Source organism: Equus asinus, chromosome 1 (assembly GCF_041296235.1).
Source record: "Equus asinus isolate D_3611 breed Donkey chromosome 1, EquAss-T2T_v2, whole genome shotgun sequence".
In the NCBI taxonomy this organism is placed as follows: domain Eukaryota; kingdom Metazoa; phylum Chordata; class Mammalia; order Perissodactyla; family Equidae; genus Equus; species Equus asinus.
The window spans coordinates 144,524,069-144,547,876 of NC_091790.1; the positions used below are offsets into that span (position 1 = coordinate 144,524,069).

The window sequence follows — 23,808 nt, forward strand, 5'->3', positions numbered from 1 at the left end:
ATTTGGTTATAGGGTAATGAATTGTTTAAATAAAGTATATTACTCTATGTTACAAAATTGAAGAAAGCTATGAGAGTAAAAGTTAAAATCTCAAGAACATTGTCAAAAGCTCAGTCAAGATACCAAATAGTCTAAATATTTATCAAAACACAAATCTGTAATCCTTTACTGTATCTCCCTATGCTTGTCTGAAAGTATTAAAACTAATTATCTGTTATTGCCTATTATTTATATCATACAAGTTACTCTTCATACAACCAAAGAATATTTCCTCTGACTTTGGCCTCTTCAATTAAAATACTAAGAGTATATTTTAAAGTTTTTTGTATAAAATTCTTATTTTTGTGTATGTCATAATATAAAAGACACCAAGATATTTGTCCTGGCTGCTAGTCTTACACTGAGTGTGGAAAGAGTCGACTCGCTTGACCTCAGGTACCTGAGTTTACTCTTTCTTTAAAGGAAGAAGGCCTTACTTCTCGCCTTATATTAATGAAGACATTGTGAGAATTTAGTAAAAGAACATGAGCACGCGAGTGCTTGGAGAATCGCAGAGGACCACGAGAGCAGAAGCAGGTATTGTTATTACATCCACCAAGCTGTAAAAACCAAATGGGAAACTTCTAAAATGCATTAACATTTAAATTTTTCCTTAGTATCACTTGGATGTCTCTGCACATTTTAAATACACGTGATAAAGTCATCCTCTCTTTAAGTCACCACAGCTCTCTCTTCTCAGCTACTTTATTTTTTTCTTTATGGAAGTTTTCACTATATGATCAGATTAAAACCCAAAAGGAGCTTCTTGCAAGCATCCTGTCAAGTTTCCTCATGATTACTTCAGCAGATTTTCCCCCTAAATGTGCTTTTATTCTTATGAACTAGGTCCCCTAAAGCACTTTCCTATATTTTCTAACTACTTATCTTCTAATTACACAATATCTTTGTTGGAACTTTAATGTATTTTCTCAAATGATAATTATATCATAACTGAAATTCCTGGAAAACATAATGTATACTGTGCTGTGCTGAGTTTAAAAAAATCTGGTTCAAAGAGTCTGGCAGTTCCTCAAGTGATTAAACGTAGAGTTACCATAAGACTCTGAAATTCCACTTGTATGTATATATTCAAGAGAAATGAAAATATATGTCCACACAAAAACTTGTATACAAACATTCATAGCAGCATTATACATTATAGCCAAAAAGTAGAAGGATAAATAAAATGTGGTATATCCATACAGTGGATTATTATTCAGCAATAAAACAAAATGAAATACTGACACAAGCTACCACATGGATGAACCGCGAAAACATGCTAAGGAAAAGAATCCAGTCACAAAAGACCAAATAAACTATGATTCCATTTTTATGAAATGTCCAGAATAGGCAAATCTATAGAGACAGAAAGCAGGTTAGCATTTGTCTAGGGCTGGGCCTGACAGAGAAGAATGGAGTTTGGGGGTGATTTGCCAAGGGGTATAGGATATTTTTTTTTTGAGGAAGATTAACCCTGAGCCAACATCTGCTGCCAGTCCTCCTCTTTTTTGCTGAGGAAGACTTGCCCTGAGCTAACATCCATGCCCATCTTCCTCTACTTATTTTTTTTATATGTGGGACACCTGCCACTGCATGGCTTGACAAGCGGTGCAGAGGTCTGCACCAGGGATCCAAACCAGTGAACCCTGGACCACCAAAGTGGGACATGTGAACTTAACCACTGCGCCACTGGGCCAGCCCCTAGGATTTCTTTTTTGGGCTAATAAAAATGTTCTAAAATTGATTGTGGTGTTGGATACACAACTCTGTGAATATAACAAAAACCACCAATTGTACACTTTAAATGGGTGAATTGCATGGTATGTGAATTATATCCAATAAACCTGTTAAAAAATGGCTCTGTGATAGCAATTCCAATATTCAGCATACAGCCAACAAAGAAGATTCATCTAATTTTCACATTTTTCATTAAATAATCCAATTAAGTTAGCTTTTAGATGATTCTGTCAAGATAGAGAATTAGTTCGAGAAGAATGATCTTGAAAGCTCTGAAAGCTTTCATCATGATCTGGGATGTCGTGATGTTCATGGTGCTTCAGTTGCTTGATCAACCAAGGTTGAAAGACTACCTCGTCTCCTCTGTAATATTTATTCTCTTCTTGTAGAATTTTCACAGCTGAAGCAATTCAAAGCCAGTTCTCTTATAAAACAAGCCAAGAGAACTGAAGAAGTTACATTAAATCTTGCAGTAAGAGACAGGGAGAGAAATGTATCTTAGAAGCAGTCAAAGCTTTCCTTATGAATTATTTGCTTCCATAAATCCAAATCTATTTTGATGACTCTCCCATTAGAGATATGTAGTCACCACGCAAACTGTCAGAAGAAGCTGTTTTATAGGGCGAGTGAAGCTTGTGATCTTTGCTGCATTTCTGTGATTATATGCACCAGCTCAGGGCAGCAGATGCCTTGTTCCTGCTGGCTCCTCTCATTCCACAGGGCCACAGAACTAATGTGAACTAATGGAGCACGGCGTGTAGAGAAGGGGAGGGAAATGTTGATGATGGCTGGAAACAGGACTCTTCAGACTCGTAACTTGATTTTGTGTTCCATATATTCTCATGCAGTCATTCTTCAAAACTTTAGAAAGCATGTTTTAAATATGTTTTACACCTCGAAATTTAAGCTTCAGATTTTTAAAGAACTGATATGATTGCCAAAGGCAAAGGTTGTAAACTAGGACCCCATGATCCAACTTTGGCTCATTTGATATTGTATTTGGTCAATAGTGTCGTCCCTTATGAGATTTTTAAAAGACTGAACCCCATCTCTAAATGATGGCAAATGACAGACTGGCAGCAGAGAAAAGAAGTTGTGTTGCTTCTTTAATTAATCAAATCCATACAAAGAAGAGTAAGTACACCAGCCTTTATAGCATGCCTGGACCACTTCACTTCTTTGTATTTTCTGTCACTGATGCCACCAGAGAAATACTACACAGATTTAAGGTTTATTCATTTTAACGTTGGTCTACTGAAAACTGCAGAGGAAAAATAAAATATTAAATCACCCTTATGTATAAACCTGAAAGGATACTCTGCTATTGAAATAACTACGTTTAATTAGCACTACCTAATCAAACTTGTGTTTTATGAAATCTTCCTGGCCTCATTCTTCAAGATAATGACCACTCTTTTCTTTGTTTTTATATACGTGTGTATATACACACATATATATATTTACATACACTTCTATTTTTGAAGTAAGTCAAATTACTCATTTACACATGACAGGGAGCTTCAGCAGGGACGGGTCCATGTGCAATCCATGTTTGCTCCCCAGCACCTAGCACAGAGCTTGGCACAAAACAGTCACCAGGCGCCTGCCAGTTTTACTTAATTGGACCTGACTGAAACAAACTGATGAAGAAAAAGGTCACCCAATTCTGACTGTGACTGAAGTCCCCGAAGTTGTGAAATGTAGTGGCTCTGAATGAACTATATTTCCTACAGGAAAAAAAACACATTATATACAATGTATATATTACACACATACATATGTAAAAAAACAATAGTTAATCCATATTATTCCACCTGGTTCTTACCAGTACTGCCTCAATAATATCATAATCAATGTAAACTATTTACAAGTAACATTTTATATAAATGATGTTCATGGATGTGCTGGCAGACAGATCCTATTAGAAGAAAAAGACTTCTTGGAAATTTGTGCAAGCACTGCAATTTGAAGACATTGTTCAGGCACCAGAGGGGCAAACACAGGAAGATGGTTAGACATAAAAGGATCTTAAAATAAAAGCTAAAAGTTAGTGGGAGGTAATGCAAGGACATGTATAATAAGATCTTTTATATGAGCACGTTCTCAATGAACATAAAGCTTGGCATAAAATTTTCTAAAATAAAATTTTAACATAAATTTTGTATAATATTTTAGTGAGAAGTATTCATAATTGCATACATTTTAAAAAATCACTACTATAGATATCATATATAAAACACATCTGAGGAGGTATAATAATTTCCACAATACCAGATAAATTACAAAATCCTGTGTAGTAATTTAGCCATAAATTATGCTATTTGCATGTGCATGTATATGTGTTTATGCATCTAGGAATGTATGTATATGTATGTGAGGATGCACGTAGCGGTGCATTAAACTATTGTTATAATTCTATCATAAGCTTACAAATGCTACATAAATTTTAGAGAACGAACAGACAAACAGGTTGTAATGGGCATGAAACAGTTGAATAACTCTCTCTTCCAAGTTGAGAAATATTTTAGTTTCCTTCAGAGGATTCTGAACCACATATATTGAAAAATGTAAGTAGGATACTTACATACATGAGAGAGAGGAAATGTACTTTAGGAGAAGAAAGAGGACTCTGAGAAAGGAAGCCTCAGCATTCACTGTACGCTTTCTACACCCTTTCACTCACAGCATCACAGACCAGGAAAGTCTTGCCAAGAATATTCTTAGGTGTTTCCACACAAAGGGATTTTGGAACGCACAGTCCTACTTAAGGAGTCACACCTCCAGCATTTCCTGTATGGCAAAGATACGCACAATCACAAGTAAAAATAAAACACAAAAACTATACCTTGAACAACTCTGCAAACAGCAAAGCTGAGGGCTTTGCAACTATGCTGTTGGCTCTGACAGCAGGTAGAAAGCACAGTATGTCAGATGCAGAGAAGCTGGAGATGCATATGCAGATCCAAGAAGAAAGAAGAATCAAAGTGAAGAAGGAAAGGATGCAGACAGATCCTATCCCAGTGAGGAGCCATGTGCAGTTCACACGAGGCTCACACCAAGTAAGAGAGAACATTTACTTAATTCTGACATGTGCCAGGCACTGTCCAAGTGCTCTATAGGTTTATCCCAAGTTATCTTTAAAATAACCCGGAGAGGTAGATACTAACATCATACCTATGGTATGGCTGAAGAACAAGAGATGGAGAGATTAGAAATCATATTCTTAATAAACTACAAAATTAGGTGAACATTCCTGTCTCTCTGGCTCAAAAGTCTGTTCTTCAACATCTCATTTTATCTATTGCACACACATGCAAATGCATACAAATATATATTTATTTAAGCACTCAGCAATCAGTGCTTCTTTCACTTCAAGCTATGGGTTCAATTCTTTGCAACTAATCTCTTTCACTATCAAGAGGAAGCACCTGAATACTGAGGACCCCTCTGACATTTACAGTTGCACTCTCTGATTTTGGTAGAGAAAATGAAAGTAATTTTTAAATAGTGCAACCCAAATAGCACTATTTGTGTTCTCATGCCATTCTTTAGCAGGCACATTATAGAACATACTTGCAAACACATTTATTTAGAATACTCAGAGTGTCCTGGTACTGCTACTGCTACTGCTAGAATAATCCAAGGGATAACTTTTTATCCACACTGTGTGACACAATTAGAAAGCCCTGCATTGCCCATATACCATAAGTCAAATTATTCCAACTACATAATCAATGCCTGTGCCTGATACATTTTCTTGGGAAAATTCATTTTCCATCGAGCTTTCTCTATAATTTAAGTTAGCTACTTGGGTAATGTGCTGTATTTATACCTCTATGCACACAAACTATCCACTGCTGTGTCATTGTTCTACTGCTCTCATTCTAGGAGTGCTCAAGCTTTGGTACCCATGGGACGGTCCATGGGAACAATCTAAGGAGCAGGCTGCCTTGACAACCCAGTTCCAAGGTCAACGTACTGGGGGTTCAGGACAGTAAACCTCCACTGCTTTCCATAGGTTCGGGGGAATTGCACCTCAACTTTTTGCCAGCCCATGGCTTCTTCCATGCCAGAGCAAGAAAAAGTGGACAGGCAACTACACGATTTCTTAACCAGAACAGAGTCAGCTAGAGATACAGCTCGTGTATAGAGCTCTTGGAAATCTCACAAGCTTGCAGGCTCAATTTAACCTTTAATATATCAGACCATTTTCTTCCATTTCGAGGTATCTTCATCACTCCAAAACTCTCTCCCAAGGTGCTCCCCTCAAGGTGGAACAAACTAGACCAAGTGTAGGCCTATTTCCATTTATTCTTTATTCCTTATTTAACTTCCATGTGCGTTTTCTCTTTATAATACAATTGTCTTTAGTGTGGGTCATATCATGAGGGAAACAAGAAGCAGAGCATGTGCAGCACAGGCCGGACTGAGACCTTGAACTCTGTCACATAAGAGTTCCACCTACTCATGCTACTCTTATTCATATGATGAAAAGAATGCAGATCCCTCATCAGAGAAGACATACAGACAACAAGTAAGCAGATGAAAAGATGATGCTCAATACCATATGCTATTAGGGAACAGCAAATTAAAACAACACTGAGACACAACTACACACCTATAAAAAAGCTAAAATTCAAAACACTGGCAACACTGGAAAGAAGTGGAGCTACAGGAACTCTCATTCATTGCTGGTGGGAATACAAAATAGCACAGTCCCTTTGGAAGACAGTTTGGTAGTTCCTTACAAAACGAAACCTATTTTTAACCATATGATCCAGCAATCACACTCCTTGATATTTACCCAACAGAGCTGAAAACACGTCCTCACAAAAACCTGCACATGGATGTTTACAGCATCTTAATTCATAATCACCAAAACTTGGAAGTGACCAAGATGTCCTTCAGCAGGTGAAGAGAGAAATAAACTGGTACATACAGACAACGGAATATTATTTAGTGTTAAAAAGAAATAAGCTATTAAGCCATAAAAAGACATGGAGAAAATTTAAATGTACATTACTGACTGAAAGAAGCCAATCTGAAAAGGCTACATACTGTATGATTCCAAGTATTTGACATTCTGGAAAAGGAAAAACTATGGAGACGGCAAAAAGGTAAGTGGTTACTAGGGATTTGGGAGGAGAGAGGGAGGGATGGTGAGATGAACAGGTGAAGCACAGAGGATTTTTAGAACAGTGAAACTACTCTGTATGACACTGGAATGGTGAATTTGTTATACATTTGTTCAAAACCATAGAATGTACATTAAAGTGTGCCTTAATATAAACTATGGATTTTATTAATAATAATGTATTGATATTGGCTCATCAATTGTAACAAAAGTCCACACTAATGCGAGATGTTAATAACAGGCAGAAACAGGGGGAGGATGAGGGTCATATGGGAATTCTGTATTTTCCACTTATTTTTCTACAAACCTAAAAACTACTAACAAATTAAGGCCTATTAAAAATATTTTTTTAAAAGAATGCAGATGATTTGCCTGTTTCCTCTTTTCTCTCCTCATCTTCTTGCTCTCTCTTATAAAGTCTCACTTTCTCCCCCAAATTTTAGCAGTCACACTCACACATGGCTTCTCCTGAGTTTACTGATGTCACTCCGTAAATTCTTGTGGACCCTCTCTCTCTGGTGTCTCCTGGAGTACAGACTCCCCTCAACATTACCCTATTACATGCATCATTTGAAAATTATTGTCTATATAAAGGAGCACATTTGTGTTTTCTCCCCATCTGCTTTATTTCATTTCTTTTCTCATAGTGTAACGTTGATACAATAATATGGAACCAACGAAAATGACCTTCCAAAGATTATGATTTCACATGGTAAACTATGCAAACTCCAATTAACTCAATAGTTCTTCTGGAAGATGAAAGGACATCCATTTGGTTAGGTCCACTTATGCATCAGAAGCAACAGATAGATTACTTGTTGGTATCACTGTTTTAAGTACTGCCATGTTTCCTCCACTCTTTCCCAGAATGTTGTAATTGTTATACCACTTGCTCTAAATGTTATTTTTCTTATTGCTTGGTTACCCAAGGATTAAATGCAAATTCCTTTATTTTTCACCATTTTAGTGCATTCTGAAGTGTCAAGTGTAAAGTTCTGATAAAGAAAATGAGAAAAAATTTCAATCTTATGACTCATTGGCACCTCTAACTCACACTCTATGATGGTCTTGTGAAAGGAAAGATATATTTTCCCAGATGCCACTTCCCCAATGCTTCTTTTAATAAGAACCACTCTAATGTGCCTTCATAGTAATTCCAAGGGAGCCTGTCCTACAGAGTCGCCAAACTGAGGCTTCCACTCTGCCCTTCCCAGAGAGATCCAGCTGCCCAGTGCCACCATTCTAAGTTACATCAGAGGTTGAGAGTCTTCATTTCCTCCTAAAAGTATGCAAAGCACATCACACTTCCCCATAACCTAATCAGAGTGTGAGCATCTCATCCCACCACCATCAGGCCACTTCTTTAAATAAAAGTAACAGGCAGAAAAAAGTCTGGGTGTGTGCTATTCAATAGCAGTGTTAACCTCAGTCCTGACTGGGGCTTCCATCATTTTGCAAACCAGGTAGCCACCTATAATTTGCATAAGGAGTGAGCTGAGTGACCACAGTCCACTGAGATATTAAAGCTACACAAAAGCACCTGAGCACTTGACTTTTTGATCCAAACAATCAATAAGCTCTTAATGAATTTTGAGCATCAACTGTGCTATGTATGCTAAGAAAGAAGGGTAGGAAAACAAGACATAAATTTTAGTTTTTAAAAATTTATTTTAAATCACCTAAGACGTAAAACAAAACAATGCATAAACCACAAACAATTCTACTGTGAAATCTTTTCATTTGGAAGGTGTCAGTGACAATGTCAATTGCAAAAATATGAAATTTCAGATTCTTGAGAAGCCCCGAGACACAACACAAAATAAAGTATAAAAAATTCTATTTATATGATTCATTGTGAATTTGCTGCTCCAAATATTTGTATGGTTCTTTGGTCCATGCTGTCTACATGTAAGTGCCAAACTAATAAAAAAGACAAGCCTATAATAAAATAACTTCTCTTTCTAAACTTGTTTTATTTGTTTTGATGGTGTCTCTTAGTTGGAGAAGACAGATAAATGTGTTGGATCAGTAAAATTCCTGCAAGTGATGTCATTTTTAGTGGAGGAAAACATAGAGAACAGGTAGAGAACTAGCATTTTTTGAATGCCTACCATATTTAGAGCTCTGTGCTAGATACTTTCTATTTAATACCTGTGAAAACTTCACAAACGCCCTCTCACTTCAGAACTTCTGTCACCATTCTAAAGGGAGAAAACATCAGAGAGCTCAAGCAACCTGGCCAGTCAGGTAGAGGCAAGAGTTAAACAGTAGTTAGTCTGATCCCAGAGTCCATGTTCTTTCCATTTCATAATACTGCCTCCCTTATAATTTTTTAGAATATCTAGCACTCTGCATCAATTTGTAATTTCTAGTGCATTTACCAAAAAAAAAAAAAAAAGATGATTTAGAGAAAGCTAATGCACATTACTGGACTTGCTCAAGGTCAGAAAATTAAGTAACCATTGTATTCTATAATAGAATAACAGAAATAGTAAGAATTAGCAATTACTGAAGTTCCAATATGTATCAAGCACTCTACTAGTACATTACATATGTTACCATATTTAATCCTCAGAAAACCCCTATAGAATACATACTATTTATCCATATTAGAGACGGAAAAAGAAATATTCATGGAGATGAAATTATTTCATAGGTAATATGGATAAAATATTTCGATGCACGTTGCTCTGGATTAACTGACATTGATGTTCACATTCGGTCTACTCTGCTCCATCTCTAGCCTCCATTTAATGAGCAAACTGTGTCACATTCCAAATTAAGGCAAATTACAAGCACAACTGAAGTGTAAAACACTTATATTAGGATAATGGCACCCTCATGTTACTACTACCTGGAATGACATCCCTCTCTCCTTTGTTATTTAACGAATGGTAGGATTAGGATTGATATTTTTCCCTATACATGGCAGAATATTTTATATTAGTACAAGTACATGAAAGAAAAAGAAAAGGCTAACACATTTTTGCTTCATATGGAAGAAGCAAGGGATTATTTTATGTGTAAAGGACACTGTGATTGCCATTAAGAGTACTGTGTTGCATTCGATGAACTAGTTAACAAGCATTTAATGTGAGAAGTAATTTCCCTGAGAGAAAATTCACATCTGTAAATATCCTCATCACCTGAATTCTGAAAAATGGCTACTGTGTACCTGTTTCTGGGATTTCAATGTAATTTCATTATTATAAAAATAAATTTAATTACTTTATTAAGGCCTTTTTGAACATATACCTCTATGACAGAAGTTGATAAAAGTAGGATATCTTCACTACTTTCTGCCTGACTCTTAAGTCAACCACATTCCATATTCTATAATATTAAAAACTGAAAAACTAACACTTAATAGTAATTATTCATCTTCCAATAATATCAGTTCTTTACTCTGTGTGTATGAAATATGTTTTTCAATTCTTAACACAAATAAAGACAAGTTATCTTTCAAACGACTGTGACACAAAACTTTTGAAACATTTAACTTTTACATTTTAATAAATTTAATATCTCATATTCTTGGGTTTTCTCTGTTAAAAAACAACAGTGTAGTGGAGAAACCTAAATACCAGTTGGTTATTTGACTCTATTGATACTATACCTTTTCAACTATCTTGTTTATTATTCAATCAAGTTTATACCTCTACCACTCTACTTAAAACGTCCTTTCCCAAAACACTGTTAATTATCTTACCAATTCCTCCTTTTACTTGACCTTTTCTGAAATATTTCATAATCTCTTTCCAGCCTTTTGGAAATTTTTTATACTTTTTGCCACCATCCCCTTCTTAAACTATCTCCTTCTACTTCGCACCTACTGCCCTTTCCCTTGGACCTGTCCTGATCACACTTTCTCAGGCTCTTCCACTAGTTTCCCTCCCACAGTAGCCCTGTAAGTCTCAAAAGTCTCTGTGAGGTATCCTGGCCCCTCTTTTCAATATTTTTCTTCTTTTAATGACCTCTCCCACTACTATGCCTTGAAATATCATACATTTATTGAATTCCAAGCCTACACCTTAAGCCTAACTCTTCTTTCTAAACTATCCACTCATTCACTAATTTTCTCATTAGATGTGTTCATCTGAATAGATTATTGCTACCTCAAGTTCAATATGTTTGATTTAAAATGATATTCTTCCTCTCCAATCCCCCAAAATCTGCTCTTCCTTCTTTCACATCCTCTGTCTCAAGTAACTAGGTACAGATAAAATAGACATCTCGATGGCATTAGTTCCTCGCCTCCTTGGCAGACACTGTCCTCTGCACTCCAAACCTGAGCTAACACTTCTTCAATAAAATCCCCAGCCCTCCTCTACTCACCCTTCACTAGAACTTCTACGGTCCTAGTTTTGCTCCCCTCTGTTTCTCAGTCCCTCTCCTTACTGACCTCCCAGCCTATCAACACTCCTCATTCTGGGCAGAGAATATGCCAATCTTCTGCTCAAAGCTTCCAATGGCTCCCACCTGCTTATAGGTTAAATTTCAACATCTTTACCACAGTTTGAAGGTTTTCTTACAATCTCACCTCACTGGCATTAAATCCATTCATTCCCACCAAACATCCTGGACTTGAGGTGCAGTACTTTCAAGACCCAGGAATGTTGTTATGTCTTTCATTTTATTTGCTCCCTTTATCAATTACACAATCTCTCTGCTTTCATAGTGTTTTGTCCATGAGTATGGTATGCCATGCTGTAATTGTTGTGCATTTACAGTACTGTTCAATTGTGAATCTCTTGAGGACAAGGATGACAATATTCTAGTCAGCCTCTACCACAATGACTTCATATAAGTCACACAGTGAGTTCTCAATAACTCTTTGTTGTGAGTTGACAATAAAATTTTCATATAATATACATTACCCTTGCCTATAATATACATTATATATTATGTATCATAAACCTTACATATTATGTATATATATTCACTATGTGGATATACATGTTAATATACTATATATGTGTAATATGCATATATATGTTTATAGTATACATATATGCATATGTGTACATACATATGAAGCACTTTAGGGCTGAAAAGGCCTTTAGATATCATCTTTTCTAATCAATAAATATTGTAAAATAGAAAACCAAGAACCAAAGTTATTAAATGACTCTGCCAATGTGATACAGTGATTAGAGATAAACACAGATGGAGTTCCTGTCCCAGCCCCTCATCCAGTGTACCTATCACTACTTCACTTTAAATCAACGCTGTCACCAATAATGTGACTCCCAATAAAATGCTGCACCAAGACCAAGCTTATCCCCCTGGAATAGACATCCTGGACTGTCTGAGCCTTTATTTTCATCAAGTGGGGAACACATGATTCTGTCATCTCTATATTTTCATTTACAGTGTAACCCTTTCCTTTAAATATTCCCTAGTTCCCCTGATACCTACTCTCAATTCCTTTTGCGATATAGTAAAGTCTCCTTTCCCTCTGGAAATAAATAAAGAGGTCATTATTTTGCTCTCTAGTTTAATTCACCTTTTTTTCACCAAACTGAGGATCACTATAAAAGAGACCATTATAATCCTCATCATACTAGCTTATATTTGTACGTGCACATAACTTTGAAGTTTACAGATTACTTTCTCATAGCTCATTCATTCGATCTTCATAACACTATCAACAGTCAGAATAAGGTATCACCACATTTATATGCAACTGAGAAAACTATGGGTCAAAAGTTAAGCGAACTGCCAACATTCCCATAGGCAGCAAGAGCTGGAACGGGCACTGGAACCAAGGTCTCCACATCCTTGCTCCTGGGAGTTTTCCACTATTTTAAACTGTTTATTGGCTTGTGTTCCCACCATGACATTTATGTTGACATATATTGGCACCTCAGATGCTGCACAGTGAATGGTGCCTAGACTCTTCTTCAATCTGAATTACTGCTTGGCTTTTTATTACTTTAACTGTACAAATTTCAACCAGGCAAGTTCTATTTTGTCTAACACTTACTTACCTGAGAAGTTCTTTCCAAGCATCCAAATAATACCATTTAATGGTAAATTATAGTTTGATTAGTGTTTATTGTTATGACTGAGCTTTTGCAAAGTAAAACCGTGGCTTTAGCTAAATTACAGAAGATCTTCAACTCCTTGTTTTAAATTAATTTGATTTCATCTGTGTCTACTCATCAACTGATCTGTAAATTGCAGATGTTAGCAATCACTAACACTAACGTCCAAATAGCTTTTCCAAACATGTGTGTGTTATTTCATGCAACATTCTGAGGCAAATTATGTACTTTGGCTTTAAATAAATTTCTGTTCGATCTCCTCATTAAGTTACTGGATTGATACAACTTCCTTAAAAATTCGGGTTATCAGTGTAATTGTAGAGTCGACTGATCTGTCTGTGCAGCAGGGGGCTACAAGACAGGTGAAGCCGGGAAAGAGACCCACTCTCCGTAACTTGTTTGCGATTCCATGACCAATATGTACTTTCCCTCCTTTCTACTGCATCCTTATCTTAATGTAGGCATTGCCAAGAAACTCTCAATTTATCCCTGGCTCTAAGCAATAGGAATAATGATTCCCACTTTATTGCTATAAACATGTGAAGTTTCAAGTCCGCTGAAGATTTCCCAGTGTCCTTCAGAGGAGAAAGGCCGCTGGAGAGGGGGTGGCAATTCCTCACTTGGTATTGTTTGCCTGCCTGTCACTGCCCCACTAGGACCTCTAGTCAGCACTTTGCCAGGAGGCTCTAAGGGACAATTAGCGGCTGCTTTTGTTGGTTGGTTGAAAACAAAGCAAGGCAGGAAAAGTTTAATCTCAAACATCCTTAAAAATTGTACACTTCAAAAAATCCCGCAATTCACTCATTAAGAATTGAGCTTTACACAGTCTCAGGGAGCTCACTGGAGCTCCATTTGCCTTGAACTGTTAGAACTGCCCTCACTTGGCTTGTTTCCACGTGTCCCACATACCACAAAGCTATACTTAAATTCAACTCTCTAGGCATATATACCACGGCACTGAGCAAATTGCCTAAAGACAAAATAAAGACCGGTGCTAAACTGTTTGCCTGTTCTCTGCTAGAAATATATTTAAGAAACTCCTAGTTCAATGAGAATCCAGAGGTTAAAAATATTGCACTTCACTATGAAAGTGCAGTTGGTTGTCCTCATTAACTACAGAACCGCGAGAGAAATATCATTCCAGTGACTCATAAAGTCTCTTAGTTGTTATGTTTTTCTTTCCCAAAAGCATCGGACATGACCTCATTTGCTTCCTAGGAATCATACTTTTTACCTTAGGACCCCAACACACCCGGACCATCAAGAAGCACAGGGGTCCCTCCTGAAGCCCAGCAGCTTAGCAGCGTGGACCTAGATGTGAAGATGGGAAGAAGGGGGAACTCCGTCCCACTTACCGGTCTTCCACAGATAGAGGGTGGGGGCCTCAGCCTGGCCCGGAGCCGCAGCCCCGCAGGCGCCCGGGCGCAGCAGCAGCGGCAGCAGCGGCAGCAGCTGCAGGACGCCCCTGCGCGGCCCCGCAGCCCCTGGGCTCCCGGACGCCGAGCGCCTCGCTTGCAGCCCCATGCCGCCCGCAGCCGCTCCAGGGTCCAGATCCGGAACGCGGTCGACAGGGAATTTTTCTTCGCCCTCGGAACGTCTTCCCAAGGAGTTCAGAAAGCAAAGCTCTTCCCTGCTATTGTTCGTTTCAGATGAAAAGAAGGGAAAGCGCGTTTAACACCAGGGAACAATAGCGTCCGCGGTGGCCGTGGCTGCCGCCGCTGCCGCCGCTGGCGGAGATGCTGCTGCGGCTGCCATTCCGCGCAGAGTGGCAGGTCCTAGCGGCGAGGGAGGCAGCCGTCCGCAGGGGGCCCCAGCTGACTGAGCAGGTCCTCGAGGTCTGGGAGGCAGCGCAGCCCCCGCCGCCAGCTGGAGAGAGAGGAGGGGGGCGTGAGCCAAATGAGCGAGAGGGGGCTGGAGGCAGGGGGAGGCGAGAGCGCGAGGGCGAGAAAGGAAGCGAGCGAAGGGGAGAGGGGGCACGCTGCTCCAACATACCCGCCCAAAGAACTCCCGTGCACATGGTGCGATGAAATATGTTTGGAAGGATACACCAATAAAAAGAATCATCACCCGACAGGCTTCAGCATGACAAATAACAGGCATTGAAATTCACCGTCACCCAAGGAGTCAAATGCTAGATCTAGTGGCATGTTATTCTTAGTGGACATTTACACAAAGCATCGGTGTTTATAATTTATTTTTAAGCGGTGACTTCTGAATTACTTTATGTGGGAGCAGTACGTATTTATGATCAGATGTGAAAAACATAGTTAAACCGCAGAGATGTTTACTTGCTGTTGAAATGCACTTAAACACTTTTTTAAATGTTTTTAAACTTAATCTATTCTCAATAAAAATATGAACAATATCGATCTACTGTGACAAAAGCACATTGTCTTTTAATAACCCTTAAAACTGCATTACTATTTAGTATTCACAATGCTATCTAGTTACATGAATAAAATTTTACAAAAACTAATAAAATTATATTTCAGATATGAAGTATATAAAAGTGCTATCCCTTTATTTATTCTCTCATCAAAAATATGCCACCTTTAAGCATTCACACAATAGTGAGTAAAATTAAAGGGAAAACTGCTTCCATTATTTGGATATCTCCTAATTAGTAAATTCTCCACTTAAAAATCTCTGGCACTAATTTCTCCACTCTTCCTGTAGAAAAATGCCTTTCATAATCTAAATAACCGAATGGGTTTGGGTCTTTAGTTCTTTGTGTTTTCACTTTCTTAAACCAGTAGCAACAGAGGAATGTTTGTGAAGTCGGATAATGCTTTGCCCTTTCTCTCTTTCCCCCAATAATAACCTTTTATTAATTCATTTCCTAGTAAAGCTAAAATAATATCAAGGCATGTAGCCAAGTGAAAACTCAGCAAACAGAAAGCCAAAGAAAACTATTCTTATCCGGTCAGTAATATTTGGCCAAATAAAATAAAATGTAAAAAGCAGGAAAACTACTCTTTGTGAATTTACTCCATCAACACAGCCAACCCAAGAGTTCGAAATGAAGCAGCTACTGTTTCTGAAGGAGGAAACCTTCCATAAAGCTCTCTTGGGACGCCTGTCATTTTGCGGATCATTCCAGACACAGCCCTTCTGCATGCATTAGATTAAAAGCAGGTTTGATCAAATAATTCCCAGGTCCTGCCTGTTTAAGTATTCTGACATCAGAGGAAATTAGCAACGTTGAAGGTTGCAAATTCTGTCTTTGTTTACTTTCCACTCTGTTAGGCCTCTAAGAGGGAATTAAAAGCTCAGAGAGCCCTAGCTCTGTGAGTCTGTGATTAGGAGAGATAAGCTAGAGTGGATTACTATTTCTTCAGGGGTGAAAAATAGGCAACAATCAAAAGATTATAGGTTGATAAGGGATACAAAGGAAGCCCAATCCTACCTAATGTATGGCTCCCTGAAGGAGCACTTGTTTCAGCAGTTACACCAAAGAAGAAAATAGGACCAGCTGGGGCTTCCTTGGTTCTGTCCTCTTAGAGAAAACTCTGCAAAACCGCTCTACAATGGCAGTGTTTTCCTATCCTGTTTCTTTTTGTTTCGCAGCTAGTGGTAGGGCTCCAAACCCTGAAATCCTCTAACTCTGGCACAAGGAGGATTTCTAACTGGAAGGACTCTGTTAATATCAGCCCATTCTAAGCATTCTTGGGAAGTCCGAATCAATTCACCAAGTAGAAATTCATTAACAGAAGACCGAGAATCTAAGGAGTCAAGTTAGTACAATTTAACGTGCAATCACTTAGCCCTTGGAAAAGCCATCAGGTGCTATACTTAATAGTTTAATGTCAAAAGAAAATGTAAGATTCTGATCTTTCCATTTATCCATGGTTTTATAGTAATTACTCAAATGGTCAAGAGTTTAAACATTATAGCTACCACTTCAAGCATTATACATGAGCCAGGGACAACTTCTAAGTCAAAATTTGTTGCCATTTAAAATACGCAACTAGAGTAAATGTTCTGCAGCAGTGTTTGAAAATAAGCAGCAACTGGTTTCCGTCTTTTAATTTCAGTTGATACAAGGCTTAAGGGTCACATGCAAACACATACACACACACAGTTAGTAAACACATCTCTGGACAAGGTTACAGAAATGAAGTCATAGAAACATTTGTCTCCACCACTGCCACATATCTGTTCTATAACAATGTCATTATCGCACTTGAGGACAAAAATGTATGGGTCTCTGAGGAGACAGAAGTGATATATATATTCAGATACATGTTCCTTTGTGAAAGCTACAGTGTCCAATTAGATAAATCCTATCAATAAAACTGATAAACGGCAAGAGATAGCATGACATAGCAATCTTTGTTTTCTAGAATATGATATAAATAATACACAAATGTTTAATGACATGATGTCAAAATTTAGTCATGAGAAGTCTCAAGGATGCAGATTAAATTGACCATCTGTACAGCCTGCCATGAAGCAAATCGTTTATCATTTTTCACGAAGAACTGTTCAAGTATTAATAAGCCAGGGCTATAAAAGTTTTCCAAACCAATGGATGAAAAATGCAGAGCATATATTTTTTCAATATTTAGAAATGAGACAATTCTGAACCTATCACCTCTCGTGTGGTGTCCTTTCATCTGTTTTTATTATTTTTGCTATCATTTCCAAACTCCAGAGAGGGAGGGGGTGTAGAAGTCTACACGTGTTTGCTGTTTTATTAGAATATAATCATATAAAGATACTTCATGACCCTCATGAGCTATAAGGTATATGGACAGTGACTTGTAGTGATTAGTACCAGCATTTAAAATTAATCATGAAAAATTCAGTTACTTAACAGAAAGGAAACAACTTTCAATATCATCAGTTTTTATGACTAAAAACAATAAGTAAATGAAGGAATATACGCGAAGTTATTCATTGATAGAGTGTTATACAGGGAAGTATCTAAGAATGTCCATTTTGAAATAAAACCTTTATATAATTTTCTCTACATAAATACATCTTGCCTTATAAAAAAAAAATCACCCAAAGGAATTCTGTTTGTGCGGCCTCTAGGTGTCATACTTGACCAAGATTTGCGGTAGACAAAATTAATTTTGGGCTTCTTTCTATTCCTCTCTTCTTACCACACCCACCAAATTATTAAAAGATAAAACATTTCCCTTTTTATCTTTGTAAGAAGTAGCCACATATTTTACTTTTTTTCCCAATTCTAACTCTAATATTCACCTTCTATTTTCCTTCCAATTCCTTTTTCTTTATAACTACTTTGTTTTGTTGGTTGGTTGGTTATGATTAGTTCTCTGGTTTGTAGTTATGTGTGGTGAGGGGAGGACAGATTCTAAATTTCAAATAGTTTTACAGAAAGAAAATTAATGCTATGGTTTCTCCATTGTACTCAAAACTAAACCTGTTTGGAAACAATAACAATTTGCTACAAAGCATTAGCTATAAGAATTAGCTAGGATGTACCAGTAGGAGCCAGGAGAGTATTCACAGGACTCCTTGTTTTGAGTATCAGGTGAAAATGTACAATATTTTGCTTCAGATCCTTCTAGGGTTTTGGGAATGGCTCACTGTGAGTCTTACAATAAGGATCCCATCCTACGTGGTAAGTGAGGCATCGATAGTCCCTGACACAAGGTAGTACCCCAATTGTTAAAAAAATTCCCCAGTGGTGACTTGGGAGAATTTTTCTGTAGAGAACACCTGGCTGATGCAATGATTCAGGCATTTGAAAAATACAGAGGAACAATGCCCTTTTCAAAGGGCAGTAGAATTGACTAGTAATCACTAGTTGTGTCAGGTTCCTACAGAGGAATAATTAAAAGGTACGGACCTTTAACAAACAACTGAAAACTAAATATGATGGCCAAGAGTCCTTAAAAAGAGACCCCTGTCTCCTGCATTGCAGGAGAAAAAAGCTGAAGATCAAACTGTAAACTGAATAGTTAAGAGCTGACAACTACAAAGATGATTGAATGAACAACCGAGGCGAGTTTGTTAACTAAGAGCAGGGTTCCGCTGGGGAAAACCTGGAACCTGACATGTAGGACAAGTTCATCTGCGTGGATGCCCCAAAGTCTTTGGTTCCCCAGACTCCTCTGAACTCTCAAAGCCTTCGGAGCCAGCCCACCCCTCCCTATATAAGAGCTGGCATACCTTCTTCCCTGCAAGGCCTGCCCCACCTCCTCTGCTGGTGTGCAGGCTGGTAACTAGGATTAAGTTGTAGCATTAATTCAGTCTAGGATATGCTGGGCCTTTAAGAGATTAAAAGGACCACGCAACAAAGAAACTGCAAGAATTAGCTAGGATGTATTGTTAGGAACCAGGAGAGTATTCACAGGGCCAGATTTTGAGAGTATTTGATTAGGGGCCAGTATATAAAACACGATAAGAGAGAGTTTATTAACTTGGGGAACACTCCAAGGACACGGAATTCAACACTCTGCCAAGGACTGAAAGGGATGCACAAACTGATGATTCCTAGAAGCCTGCAGAGACACTGATGGAATTTGAAATGCCTAAATTTGGCCTAAATCTTGCTAAGGCAGACAGGGAAGGAAGGGACATGCTGGAATAAATACATTACGTAAGGAAAAGGAAGACCCAAGAAAGGATCATGCTCCTTCAAGGGGATACACAGAGAGCATACCAATCACCAAGGCCTTCAGGAATGTACTGGTGAGAGGGACACGAGCATCATTAAGTTCCGTGGTGGCTCTTTGCATGCCACCAGTAGGAGAAATAGTCACATAGGTTTAAATCTCTGATCCATGTGAGTTAATTTTTGTGCCTGGTATGAAGTAAGATTCTAAATTATTTTGCACATGGATATCCAATTGTCCCAGCACCATTTAAAAAACTTATTTTTCTCATTGAATTGTCTCAGCACTTTTTTATCGAAAATCAATTGACCATAAATGGAGTGGTTTCTGTTCCACTGATATATATGCTTACCTTTATGCTCATAGCACACTATCTTAATTACTGTAGCTTACACTAAGTTTGGAAATCCAATAACACAAGACTTCCAACTTTTTTCTTTCTCAAAAGTGTTCTGGCTTTTCAAGGTGCTTTGCATATCCATCTTTATTTTAGGATCAACTTCTCAATTTCTACAAATTGCCAGCTGAGATTTAGATAGAGATTGCGATGAATCTATAGATCAATTTGAGGTGAATTCCCATCTTAACAACACTGAGTTTTACAATTCGTGAACACAGAATGTCTCTCCATTTATTTAGATTTTCATAAATCATTTTCATGAGTATTTTGTACTGTTCAGTGCACAGATTGCACTTATTTTGTTAAATTTATACCTAAGTGTTTTGTTTTTGATGTTCTTGTGAATAGAATTGTTTTCTGAATTTCATTTTGGATTATTGCTAAGATGTAGGAACCAAGTTGATTTTTACATATTAACTTTGTATCCTCCAATCATGCTTAACTCATCTTTTAGTTCTAAGAGATATTTTTGGAATTTCAGATTTTTCAATATACAAAATTGCCAGCTGCAGACATTTTTATTCCCTCCTTTTCTATCTAAAAGCCTTTATTATTATTACAATTAATGTTATAATTATTATTTTGTCTATTACACTGGCTAAAACTTCCAGCACAATGTTAAATAGAAGTGGAGAGTGTTGGTATGCTGGCTTTGTGCCTGACCGTAGGGAGAAAATATTCAGTCTTTCACTATTTCGTATGATGTTAGCTGTAGATTTTTCATAAATGCCATTTCTATTCCTAGATTGGAAAAGTTCCATTAAATTCTTAGATTGTTGAAAATTTTTACCATGAATGGGTCTTAGATTTTATCAAATGACTTTTCTGCATCCTTTAACTGTTTCATATCCTTTAATTGATCACTATATTAATTTTCAGATGTTAAATCAACCTTGCATTCCTGGGATAAATCGCACTTGGTCATGGTTTATAATCCTTTATCTACACTACTGAATTCAATTTTCATATTTGGTTTAAGTTTTCCATCTATATTCATTAGGAATATTGGTCTTCCATTTGTTTAGTTTTTGTTGTTGCTGTTACTTGTGATGTTTTTATCTGGCTTTGGTATCAGGATAATACACTGTAGAGGCCTCAGAGAATGAGTTGGTGTATGTTCCATCCTCTCTTATTTTCAGAGTTTGTGAAGGATTGCATGATTTCTCCTTTAAATATATAGAATGCTCTACTGACACCATCTGGGCCTAGACATTTCCCTTGTGGAAAGATTTCTAATCGCTATTTCAATTTCTTTACTTGTTATAAATCTACCCAGGTTTTCAATTTCTTCTTCCATATGGTTTGGAAACTGTGTTCTAGGAATTTATCCATGACATCTAAGTTGTCAAATTTGTTGGCAAAAGTGCGTTCATCATATTCAGTCAAAATTCTTTAAATTTATATAAGGTTGGTAGTGATATCTCCTCTCTCATTCCAGATTCATGCCTATTTTCTTTTTTCCTGGCAAGTCTAGCTAAGGGTTTGTCTTTTTTTTTTTTAACCTTTTCACAGAACAAACTTCTGGTTTCTCCAGTTTTCTCTATTGATTTCCTGGTTTTTAATTCATTAATTTACACTCTGATTTTAGAATATCCTTCCCTCTGCTTGCTTTGGGTTTAGTGGCTCTTTTTTCCTAAGTTTCTTAAAGTGGAAACATAGGTTACTGAGGCGTTAGGTTGGTTAGGTCCTTGCTAGGTTATTCACTTACCTAGTTACTTAGGCTGGGTTTTTTTTTTTTTTTTTTTTTGAGGAAGATTAGTCCTGAGCTAACATCTGCCTCCAATCCTCCTCTTTTTGGCTGAGGAAGACTGGCCCTGAGATAACATCCGTGCCCATCTTCCACTACTTTATATGTGGGACGCCTACCACAGCATGGCTTGCCAACCGGTGCATAGGTCCGCATCTGGGATCTGAACCGGTGAACCACAGGCTGCCGAAGTGGTACGTGCGAACTTAACCACTGCACCACTGGGCCAGCCCTGGCCTTTCATATTTTTTGACATAGGCTTTAAAGCGAAAATTTTCCTCCTGATCAGTGCTTATCATTACATACGTTTTGATATGTTGTTTTATTTTCATTCAGCTCAAAATATACTTTTAATTTCCCTTTTGATTTATTCCTTGATCTATGGGTTATTTTGAAATTGTTTAATTTCCAAATATTTGAGGGTTTTCCAGATCTATTTCTGGTGTGAAGGTCTAATTTATGTGTGGTAATAAGATATATTTTACATGATTTCAGGTTTTATACATTTATTGAGCTTTGTTTTGTGATCCAGCTTATGGTCTATACTGAAGAATGTTTCATGCATACTCGGAAACTGTATTCTTCAGGCATTGGGGGTAGAGTATTCTATAAAATTCAAATTGGTCAATAGTGTTGATCAAATATTCTATATCCTGGCTGATTTTCTGTCTAGTTGTTTTACCAATTATTGAGAATGGATTATCAAAAGCTCCAGATAGTGTTGTTGAATTGTCTATTTTTCATTTAGCTTTGCCAGTTTTTATGCCATGTATCTGGGAACTCTGTTGTTAGGTGTGCACGCATATATTGTTTGTTATATTTTCCTGATGTACTGACCGTTTTATCATTAAGACATGTCCTTCATTGTCTCTACCAATTTTTTCTTGTGGTGAAGTCTATTTTTTCTGATAATATAGCTAATCTAGCTCTCTTATGGCTGCTGCTCACATAGCACGTATTTTTTCCATCCTTTAACTTTCCACCCACTTGTGTATTTGAATCTAATGAATATCTCTTGTAGACAGCATATAATTGAATTTGATTTTTATCCAGTCCAATAATCTCTGCCTTTATATTGGGGTTCTCTTTATTCACATTTAATGTAATTACCTATAGGGTTGTATTTACATCTATCATTTTGCTATTTATTCTCAATTTGCCATATCTTTTTTTAATAACAGCTTTATTGAGATATAATTCACATACCATAAGAGGCACCCATTTCAAGTATACAATTCACTGATTTATACAATTGTACAACTATAATCACCATGTAATTTTAGAATATTTTTATTAAACCAAAAAGAAATCCCAAACCCATTAGAAGTTATGTCCATTCTCCCTTTCCACCATACTCTGATGATCACTAATTTACTCTATGGATTGACCTATTCTGAACATTTTATGTAAATGGAATTGTACAATATGTAGCCTTTTGTAAATGGCTTCTTTCATGTAGCATTAGTTTTCAAGGTTTATTCATGGTATCTCATTAATCAGTACTTTATATTTTGTTGCCAGCCCTGGTGGCCTAGTGGTTAAGATTCTGTATGCTCACCACTGTGGCTCAGATTTGTTTCCCATTCAGAGAACCACAGCACCCATCTGTCGGTTGTCACACTGTGGCAGTTGTGTGTTGCTGAAAGTATACCACCAGTATTTCAAACACCAGCAGGATCACACATGGTGGACAATTTTCAGCAGAGCTTCTAGACTAAGACAGATTAGGAAGAAGGACTTGACCACCCACTTCCAAAACAAATGTCCATGAAAACCCTATGAACAGCAGCAGAGTGTTGTCTGATATAGTGCTGGAAGGTAAGAGGATGGTGCAAAAAGACCCCACAGGGTTCTGCTCTGCTATACACAGGGTTGCTAGGAGTCAGAATCAACTTGATGGCACTAACAAAATATTTTGTTCTATGTATATACCACATTTTCTTTAACCTTCAATCAGTTGATCAACATTTGAGTGGTTTCCACTTTTTGACTATTATAAATAGCACTGCTATGAACACTTATGTACATATCATCTTTTTTTCCTTCTTGTTTCACTTTTATGCCTCCTTTTGCATTTTTTAGCTTATCATTTTAACTCCTCTGGATTTTTTAAA

General features: G+C 37.3%; 1 protein-coding gene across 1 annotated transcript in view; it reads right to left on the minus strand.

The window, feature by feature from the left end:
* THSD7A (thrombospondin type 1 domain containing 7A) overlaps positions 1–23,808 on the minus strand; it is a 661,869-nt gene that overhangs the window by 383,377 nt on the left and 254,684 nt on the right. Inside the window, exon 4 of the mRNA XM_014838058.3 lies at positions 14,313–14,823. Within this exon, the coding sequence (XP_014693544.3) occupies positions 14,313–14,481 (169 nt within the window). The 5' untranslated portion in view covers positions 14,482–14,823. The remainder of the gene's footprint in view (positions 1–14,312; positions 14,824–23,808) is intronic.